We start from the raw sequence: 21158 nt of genomic DNA, 5'->3' as shown, positions 1-21158 counted from the left end.
CCTTTCTGTCTAATACCACATGAAAGTGGTTGCTTTTTTGGCATCTTATTTGTCCAGCTTCCAAATTCGTTTTTATACACTTTACAAGAAATACATTGGCGGCAAACTCCGTAGCTTGCTAGCTTGTTTGCGCTGGCTTTCGGAGACTCTTATTTTGAAAGCGCAGGCGCCATGGAGCGGCACATTTATTGTGAAGACAGGAACTGTGCAGTCAGTCTTTAGGCTTTTGACGGGATGTACGGTTGAAATAAAAAAAGGGTCTTTTTTCCTTCACACTTTTGATTGATTGATTGGAACTTTTATTAGTAGATTGCACAGTGAAGTACATATTCCGTACAATTGACCACTAAATGGTAACACCCGAATACGTTTTTCAACTTGTTTAAGTCAGGTCATGTGACCACTGGCTCTGTTTGATTGGTCCAACGTCACCAGTGACTGCATCTGATTGGTGGAACGGAGTGAACGTCACCAGTGACTGTATTTGTTGAAACGCAGGCACTATGGAGGTCTGTCTGACAGACCAAAACAAACAAACAAACAAAGTGTGCATTAACAGATCGATAAAAATTAGTAGCGAGTAGCAAGCTGAATGTAGATAAAAGTAGCGGAGTAAAAGTAGCGTTTCTTCTCTATAAATATACTCAAGTAAAAGTAAAAGTATGTTGCATTAAAACTACTCTTAGAAGTACAATTTATCCCAAAAGTTACTCAAGTAGATGCAACGGAGAAAATGTAGCGTGTTACTACCCACCTCTGTGCCTGTATATGACTGAAATGCATGTAAACAAGGAGACAGAGTGGCTACCTTCATATTTTGCTGCATGATGTTCCTTGCATATAGTATGGGGTAATAATCTGTTCATAATCTCATCTGTTCTTTCTAGAGGCTGGACCAGAGTAATTGTAGAGAAGCCATTTGGACGAGACCTTCAGAGCTCTGAGGAGCTGTCTGCTCACCTCTCTTCCCTCTTCACTGAAGACCAGATCTATCGTATTGATCACTACCTTGGCAAAGAAATGGTGCAGAATCTTATGGTGCTCAGGTAAAATGTTTTAAAGATCTAAAAAAAAAAAATGTTATGCATAACATTTTTTGAAAAATAGTCTAACATGTCTGTGAATATTTTTCATTCATCAAGGTCATTAAATCAATTGCAGAAAGACTGTTCAGATATTTTGTATTAAACATTTTGCCTCTCATCCGGCCAGGTGGTGGGCACACATCATTTTATCTAATCATACAAGATATGTCAAGCATTTTTTTGGTTGTCAAAAACAATTGATTGTATAATTACGATTTCAAAGCAAGTTATCTATAATAATCAAATGCATATGTAATTGTATAATAATGTGAGGCAATTATCATGAAGCAATTATACATTTTATGTCATATATTGACTGTTACAAGCAGCCAATCCTGCAATGTGGCTCTCAACAATAACAAGTTTGACACTCCTGATCCTGTATGTATCCTATAAAGTCAGGAAGTTGCACCAAACCATCTGTGTTTGTATACCGGTAAATAAAAGTTATTTATCACATGATTTGGTTAGGTTTGGACCATTATAAAGCTAAAAATAAACTGAACAGTCCAGTTGCTATTGAATGCCCTGATAATACAATGACCTGGATGAATGAGATTTTCTATAGACATATGAAGCTCAATGTACATACGGTACACAATGATGACATAAGTACCAACATAAAAATACCGATTTCAGGTGAAAAGCCCTTTTGGCCTCAGCTGGGATAGGCTCCAGCTCACCCGTAACTGTGAACCCATGTGTGCTACATAATAAATGAAAGACTTCTCTTTCACTGGCTTGTGGTTTAGATACTGTAATTCCCTGTCCAAGTCATACATATCCCAAAGAGGACATTCAACAAAAGATGCTTGTTGTCATGAACAGCTGAGCTTTTTTGCTTCCTGCTTCTGAACCACTCATGTGATGTCCGTTGCAGGTTTGGAAACCGCATCTTTGGACCAATCTGGAACCGGGACAGTGTGGCATGTGTGGTTCTCACATTTAAAGAACCATTTGGCACTCAGGGAAGAGGAGGCTACTTTGATGACTTTGGAATCATCCGGTGAGAGGCCATATATAAAAAGAGCCTATTGTATTACTTGTTCTGTTGACTATTCACTGATGATGGAAATATTTGATTAAATTACATAATTAGTTCTCATCATGACTATTATGATCCCATGTTAGACCGCTTACTCCTGAACTCCTGTTCTCTTTGCCATGATAGAGACGTCATGCAGAACCATTTGCTCCAGTTGCTGTGTCTGGTTGCCATGGAGAAACCAGCCTCCACTAGCTCGGATGATGTCAGGGATGAAAAGGTGAAATAATTTTTCCCAGCACAAATTTCACTATTCGTTGTAGTTTTAGTTTTTAAATATACAATCAATTTCTTCTTAAAGGTCAAAGTGCTGAAATGCATCAATCCAGTGTTAATGTCAGATGTGGTGCTGGGCCAGTATGTGGGAGACCAAGAGGGTGAAGGAGATGCCAAATTGGGTTATCTTGATGATGCCACGGTTCCTGAAGGATCTACTCAGGCCACATTTGCCACTGCTGTGCTTTATGTGCACAATGAGCGCTGGGATGGTAAAGTTGTGTTGCCCTTCGTTACACAACCACAAAAACCACATCTTCAAATTTAATTTGGAACAAACCCCATTTCCCCAGGCGTTCCTTTCATCCTCCGCTGCGGAAAAGCTCTGAATGAGAGAAAGGCTGAGGTGCGGCTGCAATTCACAGATGTCCCTGGGGACATATTTGGAAATCAGTGTCACCGCAATGAACTGGTGGTCCGTGTGCAACCTAATGAAGCAGTCTATGCCAAGATGATGAGCAAGAAGCCTGGTGTGTACTTCTGCCCTGAGGAAACTGAGCTGGACCTCACCTACAAGAGCAGATATAAGGCATGTGTTGAATTATTTCATTATACATTATCGAAAAATTACTTTTCTTTCAAACCATAATGTCTGATTTTATTTTCAGGATGTGAAGCTCCCAGATGCTTACGAACGTCTCATTTTGGATGTCTTCTGTGGAAGCCAGATGCACTTTGTACGCAGGTCTGTATTTAAAGAGGACCTACTATGCAAAACAAACTTTTCTCACCTGTTGGTACCTGTTTGTGTATTTAGAATTTTCATAAGGCCTGAACATTTGAAATCAAACTATGGAGGCATGGTCTTCCTTAATTTTTCCTCCAAATGAGCCGTTTGGAATTTTCCCAAGTGTGAAGTCAGCAGATATCTCCATACATGGTAGACATTTACCTCAAAGAACTTTGCGCTAGTACGCCATTGTAGTCAATTAGCTCCTTTTTTCTCCATCCTCTTGTTGTGGGGTAAACTGGCTTGTATATGCACATTAATCCTCCGCTGTTTCCATTTCTAATACAAAGTAGTGTGTAGTTCTAACTTATATCTGTCAGTAGATTTCATATCAAAGCGCAAAAAACTACAACATGGCTGACGGGGAGAAAATGCAGTCAAAGTGGAAGCATGTAAATAAGACTGCACACTTTGTGACCGTGAAGAGACAGTCACAAAGCGATCTGTAAAACATCATCTATGCTAAATTTTGACCGAAAATTGAAGAACCACCATTGGTGTTTAAAAAAATTCTGACCCCTTGTTTAGACATACGATTTAGTATATTTCACCAGAAGATGGCGCCATGATTACAGCATTGTCTCTTTTTCTACTTTAATTCATTTTAAATGCTCACTTTTTTAATGGTAATCATGTTATGTATCTACAGTGATGAACTGAAAGAGGCCTGGAGGATCTTCACACCTCTCCTTCACCAAATAGACAAAGAGAAGCCAAAGCCGATTCCGTACAAATATGGAAGGTAGGTTACAGTGTTTGACTTTTGTACCCCACATCTGGATCTGGACAGATTTTTTTTTTGCTTCTTCTTTTAGTCGGGGCCCAGCAGAAGCTGACGAGCTTGTAAAGAGAGTTGGATTCCGCTATGCAGGCACTTACAAATGGGTCAACCCCAACAAACTTTGAGTTGTAGTGAGTGGAGGGAGGAATACAGGTAGGTAATATAGTTTATGGGGTGCCGCCGGATAAGCAGTGTCCCAGTAGTGATCTACTCAGGTAAAGAGGTTATTTTTTCTGAGTTACTTCAGATGCTCAGGTGTTGAAATAAACCAAGCGGACATGAGTTGATTGAACCTTGTATTTGGATGACCTTTTTATAATTTATTCATTTGTGGGGACCAGTCAGTTTAATTAAGGAGCAAATCAAATCAAAGCATTTTTTTACCTTTTGATGAGGTTCCACATGCTCATTTATCAGTTGTCAAGTGCTGTACCAAAGTTGTACACAAGCAAACATTACCATTGTAATTGTAATACTATAATGCTTTGACTACAATGTATTCTACATATTCAGTGGAACTTGTATTGTTTCTTGCCTTTTCTGCCTGGGACCAAGCACATTGTAGCTGTTGTAAATAAACAACACTTGAGTTTAAGACAGGCAGTTTCAGCATTTGTATTGTAATAGTCTTAAGTGTCCTCAAGGATAAGAAAATCCAGACTTTTTTAGTTCCCTCCCTCTGACTCATTCCCTTTTTGTTTAAATTTTTACAGGTTTATTCAAGTTAAAGTTCATTCCATATCTGAGAAATAAAAAGACATCAGGTCTAGACATGTCAGCACTGAATGCCTTTGTAATGACCAATTGTGTACTGCTGTTATCCACATGTACATGTAATAAACTACTTATGTATACTTTATGGTACCAGAAAATTATTATATTAATCAGCATCAATATTGCAAGTGGACCCCATGAATCCCCAAAAGGCTTCAAATATCTGTTTTGGTTCTACAATAAATAATTCCAAAATAAATTCCTCTTCAGATGTGTTTGAAGTATTTCTACACTTTGGTGCAGTTGTTCAACTTGGATTACAATTATTCCAGCAATGTTTAGATGGCAGTTTATTCACAGACAACTGTTGACATAACATTTCAACACACAAGCTGTTAGGCGGTCATATTAACAAATGGACGGAGATTTTAGAAGCAAGTCTTTGGTCTGTCAAAATGCAGAAGCCAAAACTTACTGTAGCAACCGTGCATACTAAGGCACTTGCATTTGTTAATATTTGTGCGTGCATGAGTGGTATACAGTACAGACAGGAAGTTATTTAAGACACTAAAAGCTTACAAAGACAAACAGGATATTACATTTTGATCAAAAATGATTTGGTAATAGACAACAATATTAGAATAGATACAAATTATTTTTCCACCATTAATGGCTGAGTTAGAGCTTGTCTATAAAGTTTGAATGCATGTTTTGTTGGCCCACTAACATTTGACTATTAGTATATGAAGGGCAATCACAGCATAACTAAAACAGGCTGCATCTCCTTGAGGTTAAAATGTAATTATCGTGTTACGTAATGCATTTTGCATTTAGGTTTAGCTTGAACTCCAAGCTAAACCAAACGTGAATATTGAGGAATTTACAAAAACAACATATCCTTCAAGTGTCAGTCAGCATGATGAAATGAAATGAAAACGCACTTTACACAGTTAAAGACAAAGTGGTTGCCTAAAAACACAAAAGTCGTGCAACATCTCCGTGGAGTCACTCACTCGCTAATGCATGACAGCCGTGGAGTCACTGGCCGGCTGCTGCTGAGTAACGGATGACAGGCGGTAGGTAACGTTCTCCATGTAGAAGGCACTTGGTCAGTTTTTTTGTGTTTTACATGTGCTCTGGATGGTTCTGCAAGCAGCTGATAAACTCTGTGACTGGGTGGGCCTTGTAGCAAATGTGATACACGGCATTGAACAGTGGAAACCTGGAGGAACGTGCAGTTTGTAGTGAGTTGAAAATGACATGACTGGTGCCTTTTGTTACCTTAAGATATGTTGTGCATTGTAGCTTGACTTACTTGTCAACCAAGTCTTTGTGCTTGAGGATGAGATACACTTCAGCTGCAGTCGCTGGTCCTTGCAGTTTCTGACCATTCAGCATCTCTTTCTCCAATTCCTCAATGGACTGCCACAAGAAACAAGATAACGACACCTCGAGAACTGCAAGATACAAACTTTGGCAAACCTCCCTCTCACCTTTCCTGTCTTTACAAAGGCTTCAGCTACTTTGCGATTGCGGCCGCCGTAGCAGGTTGTAATGAGATCAGCCACGCCACAGCTTTCCAGAAAGGTTGCAGAGGACACGGGTCCGGCTGTGCAGAAAATGCGAGCAAACGCGATCATCTCCATCAAACCTAACCGGATCACTGCTGCTTTTGTGTTGTCGCCGAAACCCAGACCATCACAGAAACCTGCCCCCACGGCAACAATGTTCTAAGAAGAAAAGGTACGTTCACTTTAATTAAATGTACTTTCTTAAATATGTCGCAAAAAACACAAGAACCCAAAGTCAAACGACCAACAACATTATCACTCTAAACCTCTGTTTACCTTTAAAGCGCCACAGATTTCCACCACGTCATGCTCTTCCACTACAGTTACACGGAAGTTGTTGGTTTGCATGAGTTCTTTTAGAAGAGCCCCGTGGTTTTTATTCTTACATCCTGCAAGAAAAAAAATATTTTAAGACAGGCAAAACATACTCAATGAAGAGTTTTGTTTTTTTAAATCAGCAATTTTAGACAGTTATAATCCCAAACCGTGAATCTGAAAATAAACTATTTTGTGGTTTTAAATAAGAAAACTGTCTGGTGTTGAATGTTACATATAAAACTAAGGATGCAGTATTAACATTCACCCCGTGGAGAGGAAGCAAGATACTTAAGAACCTAATAAACAAGCAAGAAACAAAAAATAAAAATTGCTTAAAAAATAATGTTGTGAATTGACATTTTTAAGGTTAAAATTACTTCACATCAAACATTGTACTTAAACTACCGGTATTTGCCGGAAAATTTTGCATATTTTGTTATTTTTTTATTTGCCATAAACATCAAAACAAACCTTTATCTCGATGGACAGGTTTGAAACTGATGTAAATGTTTCTATTTTCAATACTTAAATCACTTCATAAAATTTTATCAGGCTCTTTCCTAACTTTGGCATGTTTCTATGTTTTTAAACATGCAGCAGACATGTACCACTTTATGGGGATTTTAGAAGCACAAGCATTTTAGCAGCATCTACATTGACACAGTTTTTATTAATTTTCTTTTTACCGCCAAAGGTGTGCTCTTTGGAGAGAGGCAGCACTTACTGCGCTCAAGATGCAAAAAAAAAATGCACACTTGAATTTTTTTTTATACAAGAAGTACAATATATATTAGAATGTGTGTAAAATAAAACAAACTTTTACACAAACTTTATTTAAAAAAAACAACAACTAAATGACACCAAAACACATCAATTGAATTTGTTTGAATAAGCCCTTAAAGGGGAGCCACACTTTTTTCTGGAATTTTGCCTATCGTTCACAATCATGAGAGACAAGAACACACGTTTTTTTCTTTTTACGATTTTAAAGATAAACGCTTGGAAGATGTGGCTAATGGGAGTCACCGTTGTAGCCTTCAAAGCCCTCTAAAATAACTTCAAAACCCTCAATCAACGTTTTGTATACAGATCTGACTTCTGGCAGACGTGTGTTCCTACTTCCGGAATCAAACTTGATTGTGTGTTCTAATCATGGCAGACTTGGTAACAGACAAGGAAGAGTACTATTTTTGGAAAAATTGAGGATTTACAACCTTATCTTTTTGAATAAATATACTGCTGCTTATAGAAGCGAGCACGAACTTAGAGTGAGACATTGGAGCAGATGGAAGCCGGGAGAGGGATTTTGACGCTACAAATATGGAACTTGGAGCAAAGTTATTTCGACATAAAGGGACTTCTTACCCAAAATCAACAGGAAATGTCCCCTGCCAGCTGGACCAAACAAACAACTATCCATCGAGTGAGTCACTTTTAATAGCGATCATGATAGATGCAGCATGTCATGCGTGTTAGTACAACTACACTACATATGTTGTCTTGCCAGCTGTGTACAAACAAAACGTGAGATGTGTGCTAATACTTTACAGATACTGTAATATGATTGTTCGTTTTCAGGGCATTCTATCGATCGCAACTGGACTGTTTGGTTTGTTTTAGAAGACGTTTCGCCTCTCATCCGATTAGGCTTCATCAGTTCGTGCTCATACTTAAATTGGTCAGATCTTGTCTGACCAAACAGTCCAGTTGCGATCAATTGAATGCCCTGAGATTACAATGACCTCAATGAATGAGAACATTCATAGACATGATTGTGCATGTTTTTCAGTCAATACAAATTAGTGTCCTATCACATTGTGTTGTGCATTACAAACTCAAACATGTTTCATACTGACATAGAAGCTACCTTATCTCTTGCCATAGTAAGCTTTTACGGCTAATACCGAAGCACGTCGATGTGTTACTACGATAGAAAAAGAGTTCCTCAGTGTTCGCTCTTACAATAACAATGTCATTACAGCTTCAGTTTAACAACCTTCTCAAATGGTATGAAACCATGTTCTTTGTCATTAAGATTAGTATTTAATATTTAAGTTTATCTGTTTAATACAAAGTACTAATATGATTCAGTTTAAGAAACTGTCCAAACTCAGTGTTTGCAAAGTACAAAAGAAGAATCTTTAACCATTTTAAACTTTATAAAAATGTTTGAGAATCGTATTCATTCATGTGATTTCCAATTTAACTATTTGAGAACATTATTACTTATGGATTTGAATTGTTACAAATTAAGAACAGGAAGTGAACAAATGTGTTTGTAGTTGCTATGAAATAGAAAATGGGTTGTATTAAATGAGCTCCATTTCTTTCTACTCCTTTTCTGACATGTGATGAGAAACTGGAAACGTTATTTGGAATGAACTTAAACCATAACCTGATTAGAAAAATAAGTGCTAACCAAATATACGGTATTGGAAGGGACTTAACTGATTAAAAACAAATGTTCTGTACATACAATGATGTTGTGCTTGCATGAACTAAATTAACAGTAAATATGTTTAAACTGTCTATACAATTAAAGAGCAAATGAAAATACAATTTCACCACTTAAGCCATATTTTTTGCACTTAAACTTCTCTCTGACTTTAGCTCCTAAATTCATCGGTTTAAATAAGGTGGCAACTTGTCCAGGGTGTATCCCCCTTTCTGCCCGAGGTCAGCTGGGATAGGCTCCAGCAATCCCTGTGACCCAGACATGGACAAGCGATAGAAAATGGATGGCTGGATGGATATTGCTATAACTACCACAAGTGGTGGAAAAGTGTATTACAGCTAGAAACGTTTTTTTTTTGGTGGCCCTCTAGGAGGCGCTGGCGGCCCAACAATGGACTCCTACATTAAAAAACACTGGAATAGACAGTATGGCTAATATTTTTATTTCTGACCGTCCAAAGTGTTGACACACACGTAGGACAGAGGATTCTTGTCTGTGCAGCGCCAGCAGTGATCCTGCTGCTGTGTGTGGAACAATTATTTTGCACATCTTGACACATGCTAAATAAAACGCAATATAGTGCTTGCGGAACAATGATGTGTGTGTTGATAAATCATATAGCATGTAATAATTATATTTGCATCTTATCTTCACAGCATTGTGGGTGTTTTGATGATTAGCATATATTTTGGATGTGAATGAAAACAAAAAGGGACTGCGCGCCTTATTCTGCTCACTTAATAGACGCAATCCACTTTGCACATGTTGAGTAGATCAGCTTGGCTTGTGTACAAGGGGTGCACGCATTTTGGTACACGCAAACCTTTAGTGAATCAGGCCCATAGTCTCTAACGTGTTCACTGTGGCCTGACCAGATGCTCGAACTACCTCATCTGGCTCCACTCAATCTGGAGGAGCAGCGGCTTTACACTGAGCTCCTCCCGATTGATCATAAAAGCGAATTTAAACATATTTCAAATGGACTACAAGAGCCCTAAGAGTGTCACTGAGCAGTAATGGTGTATTTGGGACATATAGGCCAGTGCTGATAGCTACAATATATTATCTGGTAGCCCAAATAAGGCTACACTTATCACAGTAAGTTGAGAAACTGTACAAAATTACGACTAACCAATGGTGGTCTCACAAAATTTTTCATCAGCAACTTCATTGGCAATGTTGGCTCCCATCAGCACACTCATAGCAATGCCCAGCTTCTCTTGGATCACATCAGAAATGAGTTTGAGGCCATCAGGGCCCTCGTCAACACCCTGTTAACACATCGGGGGGAAAAAGTTAACAGAAAATAATAAATATCCCAATAAAAGTCCAACCTTGATAAGGGAAATTCCCAGCGCATCGTTCTTTATTTTGCCCTTCATGGTGTCACACACTCTGCCAATAAACTGGTGTGGGATGACAAACACCAGAATGTCTGCATCACTGGATGCTTCTACCAGGTCTGGTACGGCCAGCTGAGGAGAAATTATGGACATGGTTTATTATTCCTTTATTAAGATCCAAAAGCACTGCAGCCTTTCTTCTTAACAGTTTAACACCTCATCCAACAACAAAAGAAAAAGTTGAAAGCATTATTCATTAAAGGGGAACTGCACTTTGCCTATCGTTCACAATCATAATGACAGACGTGACGGATGTATTTTTTAATGCATTCTATCTTGTGATAAAAAGTCAGCTTACAGCAGAGCCGATGGGAGGTCCTCTATTCTGCCCTTAAAACCCAATAAAAAAACATCCAAAAAGCGCCAACAATACTCCTTTTACATTTTGTGACTTGAATATTAACCAAGTATTAGTGATATTATTATATACGCTAATGCACACAAACTATTTATAGCAGCACCGTGATCACTAGCCTGTGTGCCTATGCTTACATCGAGTTGTAAGCTTCTTCTTCGCTTCCTTTGCTCGTCAAACTTTATTGTAGATCATAAATCATGCATCTCACCTGGATAGTAGAAGGATGAGAATGTAATCTGACATGTTTGTACACTTTTACAGGCCATTCAAACCTGGCAATGGTGAGAACGACACGAAAAGATGCTTTGTTCCACCCCCCTTTTCTCCGTGAGGATTATGAACAGTAATTTTCATCTAAAATGGGGATATAGCAAAACTATCAGTCAGCATCCTAATGACAGCAGACATTGCACAATTTTATTAATCCATTTACATTTCGTGATTTGAATATTAACCAAGTATTATAAGCGCTAACGCAGACAAACTATTTATAGCGGCGCCGTGATCACTTCCTGTGTGCCTAAATTTACATCAGAGTGGTCTGCTGCTTTCTCGCTTCCTTGCGCCCTGTAAGTTTATTCTAGATCATAAATCATGCATCTCACCTGGATATGAGACGTCTGAGTAGGTATTCCGACAAGTTGGTACACTTTGACAGCCATTTAGGACCCGAAACTGGCGAGGACGACACGAAAAGACCCCCCCCCCCCGTTTCTTTGTGAGGATTATGGACATTTTGCATCTAAATGGGAATTTATGAACATCCCAGCAGTTGGCATCCAAATGACAGCAGACCTTGTACAGTAAGTGATGTTTTATTATCTTTGTTGGCTCGTATTCAGGGATGTAGTGGGGGTAAAAAAGGGAATGCTGTGAAGTGTTTTTGAAATTAATGAGCCGCATATGCTTAAAATGATCAGAATCCGTAAATATTAAATGTTATTATAAATATGCTCATTACTACATTACATATATACTTACATCATGTATATAAAACCCGAATGGAGATGTTTGCATGTGTTTTAAGGGCTTTATAGGCAGAAGAGAGGGACTCCCATAGGCTCCATTATAAGCGGACACTTGATTGCACTAATATTTTAAATGCAAAAAAAAGAGAAACACAAGTCTTACATAAGTATTGTGAATGATAGGCAACATTCCAAAAAAGTACAGTTCCCCTCTAACATTAAACGTGCAAAAACTAACTTTGCACATAAAGGAATATATGCAGGTACAAAGCATAGCATGATGGTAAAAAGCAAAAGGCTGTCATGCACAAACAGAAAGGGCCAGTCAACAAACATAGTCTGAACAATCGAGGTGAGGTGTGAGAAAGCAACATGTTCTTACCACATTTGCAGGTAGCTTGTGCCCTGGAAGGTACTTGACATTCTCATGGTCACTGTTGATTATTTCAGTCAGTTTGCGCCCGTTCACCATCTCCTCAAACACCCACATTTTTACTTTGTTGTCAAATTTGGAATTGTGAGCGGCATTGGAACCCACTATCTTGGCAATGGCAGAGCCCCTGTGTTGTTAATAGTTGTAATTAGTGTTTGAACATAATGTGCTAGATTAGACACACTTGCTGTAAAAAGAATCACATAAAGTATTTTGTTTGAAGTGTTGAAAAGTGCGGAGCCTTAATCATTAAAGTCATAACATTTATAATGATGTAATATATATATATATATATATATATATAGGTGATGCACACAACTTTATACATGATGCACTATCAGGGTTGTCTAACTTGTTTTCATTGAGGGCCACAAAAGAAAAAGAGAATATATATAGGAATACAAATGTATAATTGCCTCATTAAAATTTTACACAACTGTCCATTATGGAAGTAGAATTGTCTCACATCAACTTATATATATATATAAATATGATATTAATACATATGCATATATTAATAAATATACAAATACAAATGTGACATACAAATAAATAATTTGTATAAATAAATGCGTATTTGAAATATATTTTTGAGATTTAAAAATATATACAAATAAAATTTAAAAATATAAAAATGTGACATACAAATAAATCAAGTTTGTATAAATAAACGTGTATTTGTAAATATATTTCTGAGATTTGAATATAAATATGCTTGATTTTGTATTTGTATGAGTATTTTGAGTAGTATGTTTTAGTGATCGTTCTTGTATGTTGACGATACTATAGTTTAATATATCCACATATAATAAGTTGCAATAATTTTGGGGTGCTACTTGTCAATCACACATTTTAAATCGTAATAATTAAAAATAAATTATTGAGAATAATGCATTTTTCCAATTGACTGTCTACATATGTGTGCCTCTTTTAAAAAATGACAAAATTTAATGTGAACATATATTTTATATCTATTTTTATGTGCAACAATGTACATTTGTCTACTGATTTACAAATGTTTTTTTTATTTTTATTACATTTTCTGACAAACATACTTATTTAACAAAATACGGTCGTGACTTTTATCTACCATTGTGTATAACTTCTACTAAGAAAGGTATGCTTCAATACAGAGGACCCTCTGTTTGGAATGACCTACCACCAGCTCTTCAAACCACGACATTTTATTATTTTCAAAAAAATTGAAGGCCATGTTGGTCTGGAGTGAATTATGAGGATGTTTGCTGTATATGATATGTATTGTATTTGACATGGCACCTGGGGATAAGTTGATTGGCAACACTAAATTGGCCCTAGTGTGTGGATGTGAGTGTGAATGTTGTCTGTCTATCTGTGTTGGCCCTGCGATGAGGTGGCGACTTGTCCAGGGTGTACCCCGCCTTCCGCCCGATTGTAGCTGAGATAGGCTCCAGCGCCCCCCGCGACCCCAAAGGGAATACGCGGTAGAAAATGGATGGATGGATGGATGTATTTGACATGTCTATTCTTGCTGCTGTGATATTTGTGATGTCTCGGGGGATGTAGCTTTACAAGAAGACTTTAGGGACTTCTTTACCTTTCCCACACATGTTTTGTTTTACATTGTATATTGAGTGTTTTTTTTCTCTGTGTGCAAATTAAAAAAAAAAAAAATTCTTACGAAACCTACCCGGTAAATAAAAATTGCTGTCTTTTTGTGTAGAGATTGCATGTTCTCCCTGTGACTGAGTGGGTTCTCTCCGGGTACTCTGGCTTCCTTCTACCTCCAAAGACATGCATTGACAGATTACATAGTAACTACAATAATCGATATCTGAAACCCTATTATCTATCCATTTTCTACCGCTTGTCCCTTAATAATCAAATAATATTAAAGTTTAGAATATATGCATTTTTTCTTTTTAAACTACATTCAAAAATAAAACATTTTTTGGCTTTTGTGAGCAACAAAGGATATGGCGGACAAAATCTGGCCCCCAGGCCTTGGGTTTGACACTTATGCACTATTTACAGTTAGAGTGATAAATAGCAATGTTTAAAGGCTTCATATGTTTTTTTTTTTTCTACATTTAAAACCGTTCCTTGTGGTCTACATAACATGTACCGTATTTTCCGCACTATTAGCCGCACCTAAAAACCACAAATTTACTCAAAAGCTGACAGTGCGGCTTTTAACCCGGTGCGCTTTATATATGGATAAATATTAAGATTCATTTTCATAAAGTTTCGGTCTCGCAACTTCGGTAAACAGCCGCCATCTTTTTTCCCGGTAGAACAGGAAGCGCTTCTTCTTCTACACAAGCAACCGCCAAGGTAAGCACCCACCCCCATAGAACAGGAAGCGCTTCTTCTTCTACTGTAAGCAACCACCCGCCCGCGTAGAAGAAGAAAAAGCGCGCGGATACCACCGTATGTTTCATTTCCTTTGTGTGTTTACATCTGTAAAGACCACAAAATGGCTCCTACTAAACGACAGGGATCCGGTTCATGAAAAGACGCAATCTCTCCATCCGCACACGGATTACTATTTCACAGCAACTGATATTCCTGTGAACCGCACTTTGGAACGGGAGCACGTACGGTGAATATTCGCACCACAGGGAATGAGAAGTCATCCTTCACTGTGGTTCTAGCTTGCCATGCTAATGGCCAGAAACTTCCACCCATGGTGATATTCAAAAGGAAGACCTTGCCAAAAGAGACCTTTCCAGCCGGCGTCATCATAAAAGCTAACTCGAAGGGATGGATGAAGAAAAGATGAGCGAGTGGTTAAGGTAAGTTTAAGTTTACGCGAAGAGGCCGGGTGGCTTTTTTCACGCAGCTCTGTCCATGTTGATATACGTATGTTTGTGATTGCACATTTGCGTACATTTTGGGAGTGAACAGAGTTGTTAGAACGCTGGTTTTTAATATATTATTAAAGTTTGACTGACCTATCTGACTGTTTTTTTGACATTCCTTTAGCGCAGTTAGATGCGGCTTACAACACCGGGCGGCTTATAGGTGGACAAAGTTTTGAAATATGCCGTTCATTGAAGGCGCGGCTTTTAACCCAGGGCGCCTTATGGTGCGGAAAATACGGTAATGTAGGGCTGCAACAACTAATCGATTAAATCAATTATCAATCAATCAATCAATCAATGTTTATTTATATAGCCCTAAATCACAAGTGTCTCAAAGGGCTGCACAAGCCACAACGACATCCTCGGTACAGAGCCCACATAAGGGCAAGGAAAAACTCACCCCAGTATAAAAATAGTTGCCGATTAATTTAGTCATCGATTCGTTGGATCTATGCTATGCGCATGCAGAGGCTACTTTTTATTTTTATAAACCTTTATTTATAAACTGCAACATTTACAAACAGCTGAGAAACAATAATCAAAATAAGTATGGTGCTAGTATGCTGTTTTTTTCAATAAAATACTGGAAAGGATAGAAATGTAGTTTGTCTCTTTTATCTGATTATTAATCCAAGTAATAATCGACAGATTAATCAATTATCAAATTAGTTGTTAGTTGCAGCCCTAATGTAATGGTGGTGCGTTGGTCAACATTTTGCATGGATTGTTTTACAGACCATCTTAAAGCCGCTTTCTGGCCGTCTCATTGGAATTCGAATTTATTCACTAGAACTACAACTGGATACAAAAAAGGTGGACTCGTGCAAAGCTCTTCGGGTAAACCTCTACCATATATGGAGGTATCTGCAGACATAACTAAGGCAAAATATGTCACTAAAGTCAAGGCAAGATTGTTTTATAAATATCTCCGCCATGCATCCATGGTTTGACTTCAAATTTTTGGGACTTATGCAGAGCCCAAAATACACCAAAACAGGTAACCATCAGGTAAGATAAGTTGGTTTAGCATAACATGACCCCTTTAAGTCACTGTCAGCTGGGTAAACAAACTGCTTGCATCGGTCTGTATTTTACTTTTTAGAAGAAAAAGAACCAAGAACGTTTTACATGCATGTATTCACGTTGAATAGTTAATATTCATAAACTATAGTGATAGTTGCCCTGAATATTGTCCTTTTAATTTGAAAACCGGACGTCCTAATGTAAAATAACACGTCTTCCGGTCCACGCACCTGAGTAAGAGTGAATATTTACCGGCAAATTGTGGTAAATGTTAACATATAATAACATATAAGAACACTATGACATAGTGACATAATTTGGCACGTCAACTATCAAATTCAGAAACACCACGAAAAGTAATTTAAAGAGGCGTCGTTAAACCACCGAAGGCGAATAACGGCACTGTCTTTTTTTCACCAATGCACATATTCTATAATAAATAATATTGATAAAGATTGCCGAGCAAAGCAAAGGCAACAAACATAGCGCTAAGAAAGAAAAAAAAGCAGTTGGTAAGCTAGCCGTTTTCTCTGCGATGCTAAGATGCTAGCCGACCTAGCAATGCAGCACACATGGTAAGTTAGCTCCTTCAACAGCTCCTCTCTCTCTCCATGTTGCTACATTCGTAGCAGCGACACTACTTACCAATTTCCAGATCCGATGATGCACACTTTCTTCGCAGCTGCCATCGTGAGGAGACAAATCAATAAGTGAGTGGACTTGCAGTGAGCTTACGCAACAGTCCAGCAGCTGCCTGCCAAGCAACTCCGTCCTGTTATTGGCCTGCATGATGGGAGACTGCGGCCCGCCCATCGTCAGCCTGGTCACTCATTCATTCTGCTGACATGAGGTTAGTGGGACTAAAGTTACTCGGACTCTCTCTCTTGCATATCAATTTACCACAACAACTTCTGCTTCTGTTATTGTATTGCAATGTGCTATTTTGTCTCTTTCCGGATGTGAAACATTCACATCATAAATAACTGCACACATATTTGTATTTGCACACTAATAGTTATTGCAGACAAGTTCAAAGTATTTTGCATTATGTGGACATTTCTTGTGCACAAGCTCTTTTTCTGCAGAAGTTCTTTTTTTTAATGTGTTTTTTGTCAGTAAGGATCCTCTTTGTATCCTGCTTTTTATCAGAGACTTTACACAAGTCTTTGGATAGAGCACTAGGAGAAAACACTTGTTGAACTTTTGCAGACTGCTATCTCTAGTTTGACTTTAACAAACACAAGATTAGATGATTTCTGACAGAGCTGCATGTGTTGTTGGATAAAAGAAAATAATGAAAACCTCACCTCATCTCTCCATAATGAACCTTGGGAAGTTGTAAACAAACTATTTGCCGAGGTTGTTTTTAACACAAGCAAACAGTCATGCAGGATTATTATGACAGAAGCGGTTAGTTACTCATTCGCTCTTTTTTTTAAACAACGGGTTTGAACTACAGTTTATACTAGAGATGTCCGATAATGGCTTTTTTGCCGATATCCGATATTCCGATATTGTCCAACTCTTAATTACCAATTCCAATATCAACCGATACCTATATATACAGTCGTGGAATTAACACATTATTATGCCTACTTCTGTTGTGATGCCCCGCTGGATGCATTAAACAATGTAACAAGGTTTTCCAAAATAAGCCAACTCAAGTTATGGAAAAAAATGCCAACATGGCACTGCCATATTTATTATTGAAGTCACAAAGTGCATTATTTTTTTTAACATGCCTCAAAACAGCAGCTTGGAATTTGGGACATGCTCTCCCTGAGCGAGCATGAGGAGGTTGAGGTGGGCGGGGTTCAAGTGGGGGGGGGGGGGGGGGGGGTAGCAGGGGGTGTATAATGTAGCGTCCCGGAAGGGTTAGTGCTGCAAGGGGTTCTGGGTATTTGTTCTGTTGTGTTTATGTTGTGTTACGGTGTGGATGTTCTCCCGAAATGTGTTTGTCATTCTTGTTTGGTGTGGGTTCACAGTGTGGCGCATATTTGTAACAGTGTTAAAGTTGTTTATACGGCCACCCTCAGTGTGACCTGTTTGGCTGTTGACCAAGTATGCATTGCATTTACTTGCGTGTGTGCAAAGCCGTAGATATTATGTGACTGGGTCGGCTCGCAAAGGAAGTGCCTGATGGTGCGCTTTGGGTCATTGTTACACTAGAAGACCCATCTTCAATGTTCTGGCTGAGGCCAAGAGATTCTCATTTAAATTCTGGTCCATGGAACCATTCAGCAGCCCCACAATACGATGACATCTTACTGTGTTTCTAGCAAAGAAACAGATTGATAATGATATTGTTGGGGTCATATTCAGCATTTCTCTGCCTTCAAACACAGTGCTTCAAATTGATGCCAAATATATTTATTTTGGTCTCATCTGACCACATAGTTATGTTTATTTATTATTTTTGTGTATTCTGTTTCTCTCTTAAAAGAGGGTAAACTTACAAAATCAGCATGGAATCAAATAATTCTAAGTGTGCCTCCTATTTTAGCTTGTACATCCACCAACACGTCTTCCTATGAGGAAGCAGTGCCTGAGGAATCTGTGGTGGGCTCTCCTATTTCTGGGGCTGAGGTTGCTGAGGTAGTTAAAAAGCCCCTCGGTGGCAAGGCCCCGGGGGTGGATGAGATCCGCCCGGAGTTCCTTAAGGCTCTGGATGCTGTAGGGCTGTCTTGGTTGACAAGACTCTGCAGCATCGCGTGGACATCGGGGGCAGTACCTCTGGATTGGCAGACCGGGGTGGTGGTTCCTCTCTTTAAAAAGGGGAACCGGAGGGTGTGTTCTAACTATCGTGGGATCACACTCCTCAGCCTTCCCGGTAAGGTCTATTCAGGTGTACTGGAGAGGAGGCTACGCCGGATAGTCGAACCTCGGATTCAGGAGGAACAGTGTGGTTTTCGTCCTGGTCGTGGAACTGTGGACCAGCTCTATACTCTCGGCAGGGTCCTTGAGGGTGCATGGGAGTTTGCCCAACCAGTCTACATGTGCTTTGTGGACTTGGAGAAGGCATTCGACCGTGTCCCTCGGGAAGTCCTGTGGGGAGTGCTCAGAGAGTATGGGGTTTCGGACTGTCTGATTGTGGCGGTCCGCTCCCTGTATGATCAGTGTCAGAGCTTGGTTCGCATTGCCGGCAGTAAGTCGGACACGTTTCCGGTGAGGGTTGGACTCCGCCAAGGCTGCCCTTTGTCACCGATTCTGTTCATAACTTTTATGGACAGAATTTCTAGGCGCAGTCAAGGCGTTGAGGGGATCCGGTTTGGTGGCTGCAGGATTAGGTCTCTGCTTTTTGCAGATGATTTGGTCCTGATGGCTTCATCTGGCCAGGATCTTCAGCTCTCACTGGATCGGTTCGCAGCTGAGTGTGAAGCGACTGGGATGAGAATCAGCACCTCCAAGTCCGAGTCCATGGTTCTCGCCCGGAAAAGGGTGGAGTGCCATCTCCGGGTTGGGGAGGAGATCTTGCCCCAAGTGGAGGAGTTCAAGTACCTTGGAGTCTTGTTCACGAGTGAGGGAAGAGTGGATCGTGAGATCGACAGGCGGATCGGTGCGGCGTCTTCAGTAATGCGGACGCTGTATCGATCCGTTGTGGTGAAGAAGGAGCTGAGCCGGAAGGCAAAGCTCTCAATTTACCGGTCGATCTACGTTCCCATCCTCACCTATGGTCATGAGCTTTGGGTTATGACCGAAAGGACAAGATCACGGGTACAAGCGGCCGAAATGAGTTTCCTCCGCCGGGTGGCGGGGCTCTCCCTTAGAGATAGGGTGAGAAGCTCTGTCATCCGGGGGGAGCTCAAAGTAAAGCCGCTGCTCCTCCACATCGAGAGGAGCCAGATGAGGTGGTTCGGGCATCTGGTCAGGATGCCACCCGAGCGCCTCCCTAAGGAGGTGTTTAGGGCATGTCCGACCGGTAGGAGGCCACGGGGAAGACCCAGGACACGTTGGGAAGACTATGTCTCCCGGCTGGCCTGGGAACGCCTCGGGATCCCCCGGGAGGAGCTGGACGAAGTGGCTGGGGAGAGGGAAGTCTGGGCTTCCCTGCTTAGGCTGCTGCCCCCGCGACCCGAGCTCGGATAAGCGGAAGAAGATGGATGGATGGATGGATTTCTCTACATTTTAATGATATTCTCCCCAATAGCTGGATGAAAGTAATTCAAAACAAGGGATCAGAATAGTTATCCAATCAATAGAAAATGTGCTGTATATTACTTTCACACATTACCAAGTTTCAAACATAACTCACTGTGCCAGACCTCACTTCTGTCTGCAAGACTCCAATAAAAGAGAACCTTGTTGTGTAAGTCTTAGAACAAGACAAGAGACTCTTGAAGGAGCTGTTTAGTACACATTCAGCAGTCTGCTGTTCTGTGGTTTGAAGGAAAAAAAACGCTAAGGTTACGAAAATAAGTCTTATGACTTTGCAGTTTCCCCTAAAATCAATATGAAAAAAATACATTTGAAGAAGCAACACATCTTATTCATTTAGATGTAAAATGTCTAATACAGCTCTTCTGAAGAGCTTTTATTAGTGCAAATATTTGCCTCTATTCAGCTCAAGTAAAGCAAACATCCGCCAGGGTTTTAATAAACAGAGTAAGAGTAAGTGAGGCAGCTAAGCAGGATTATGGGCATCAATTACTGTAGCGTCTTATTTTGCTTTCATGTCCAGATAATAAATTAGTCTATGATTTTGTTAGCCCCGCATGAGTAAAAAAAACCTCCTGCGATGACTTGAGAAGTTCAGGCTGTGTCCCCATGCTCCATGAATCCACTCTTTCACAAACTAAAAAAGAACTCATAATGACATAAAAAACGCTCAACATTTCCTAAAAAGTTAAAAGTGTTGCTTGCAACTTCTTTACAGTAACATTTTTTTTTAAACAAAAATATAGCAATAACACCACCGACAATGACAAAATGGACAACATGGAAAGACAGAGGTATTACTAAACCTCATCATATTATTAATATAAACTCCTTTAAACCGTTCAATGAATTAGTTGATCAATACAATATACCCAGAAATATTTTTTCAATTTTATCTCTTTAAAACACGCTGTAAAGAAATGCATATCCTCTGAAAGTATGTCTTTTAATAGCTATCAACTGGAAGATCCACTTTTTAATCAATATACAATTAAGAAAT

General features: G+C 39.4%; 2 protein-coding genes across 4 annotated transcripts in view; one reads left to right on the top strand and one right to left on the bottom strand.

The window, feature by feature from the left end:
- The window catches only part of LOC133618547 (glucose-6-phosphate 1-dehydrogenase), an 11286-nt gene extending 6510 nt beyond the window's left edge, over positions 1–4776 (top strand). For both annotated transcript variants that reach the window (XM_061979024.1, XM_061979016.1), the window contains exons 6-13: positions 888–1046; positions 1966–2091; positions 2257–2350; positions 2432–2618; positions 2700–2935; positions 3015–3091; positions 3786–3878; positions 3952–4776. In XM_061979024.1, the coding sequence (XP_061835008.1) occupies positions 888–1046; positions 1966–2091; positions 2257–2350; positions 2432–2618; positions 2700–2935; positions 3015–3091; positions 3786–3878; positions 3952–4042 (1063 nt within the window). In that variant the 3' untranslated portion in view covers positions 4043–4776. The remainder of the gene's footprint in view (positions 1–887; positions 1047–1965; positions 2092–2256; positions 2351–2431; positions 2619–2699; positions 2936–3014; positions 3092–3785; positions 3879–3951) is intronic.
- Positions 4777–4968: 192 nt separating this feature from the next.
- LOC133618587 (glycerol-3-phosphate dehydrogenase [NAD(+)], cytoplasmic) lies at positions 4969–16831 on the bottom strand. 2 transcript variants are annotated; one of them, XM_061979093.1, is made up of 8 exons: positions 16649–16815; positions 12087–12264; positions 10310–10450; positions 10108–10246; positions 6479–6591; positions 6125–6361; positions 5947–6053; positions 4969–5853 (listed from the first exon to the last, which is right to left on the bottom strand). In XM_061979093.1, the coding sequence occupies exons 1-8, from the start codon at positions 16690–16692 to the stop codon at positions 5757–5759; spliced, it is 1056 nt and encodes a 351-aa protein (XP_061835077.1). In that variant the 5' UTR covers positions 16693–16815; the 3' UTR covers positions 4969–5756. The 2 variants fall into 2 exon arrangements, with proteins under 2 accessions (XP_061835077.1, XP_061835085.1); XM_061979101.1 differs by lacking the exon at positions 12087–12264 and having other exon boundaries at positions 16649–16831.
- Between the last annotated feature and the right edge of the window lie 4327 nt (positions 16832–21158).

Source organism: Nerophis lumbriciformis, linkage group LG01, assembly GCF_033978685.3.
Source record: "Nerophis lumbriciformis linkage group LG01, RoL_Nlum_v2.1, whole genome shotgun sequence".
NCBI classification, from domain to species: Eukaryota; Metazoa; Chordata; class Actinopteri; order Syngnathiformes; family Syngnathidae; genus Nerophis; species Nerophis lumbriciformis.
This window is presented reverse-complemented; position numbering and strand designations above follow the sequence as displayed.

Coding starts and splice junctions, on each gene's coding strand:
- LOC133618587 (XM_061979093.1), bottom strand. CDS start 16,692: ATGGCAGCTGCGAAGAAAGTGTGCATCATCGGATCTGGAAATTG. Junction 6,054..6,124: donor CCTTTGTAAAGACAGGAAAG/GTGAGAGGGAGG, acceptor TTCTTGTGGCAG/TCCATTGAGGAATTGGAGAA. Junction 5,854..5,946: donor CACAAAGACTTGGTTGACAA/GTAAGTCAAGCT, acceptor ACGTTCCTCCAG/GTTTCCACTGTTCAATGCCG.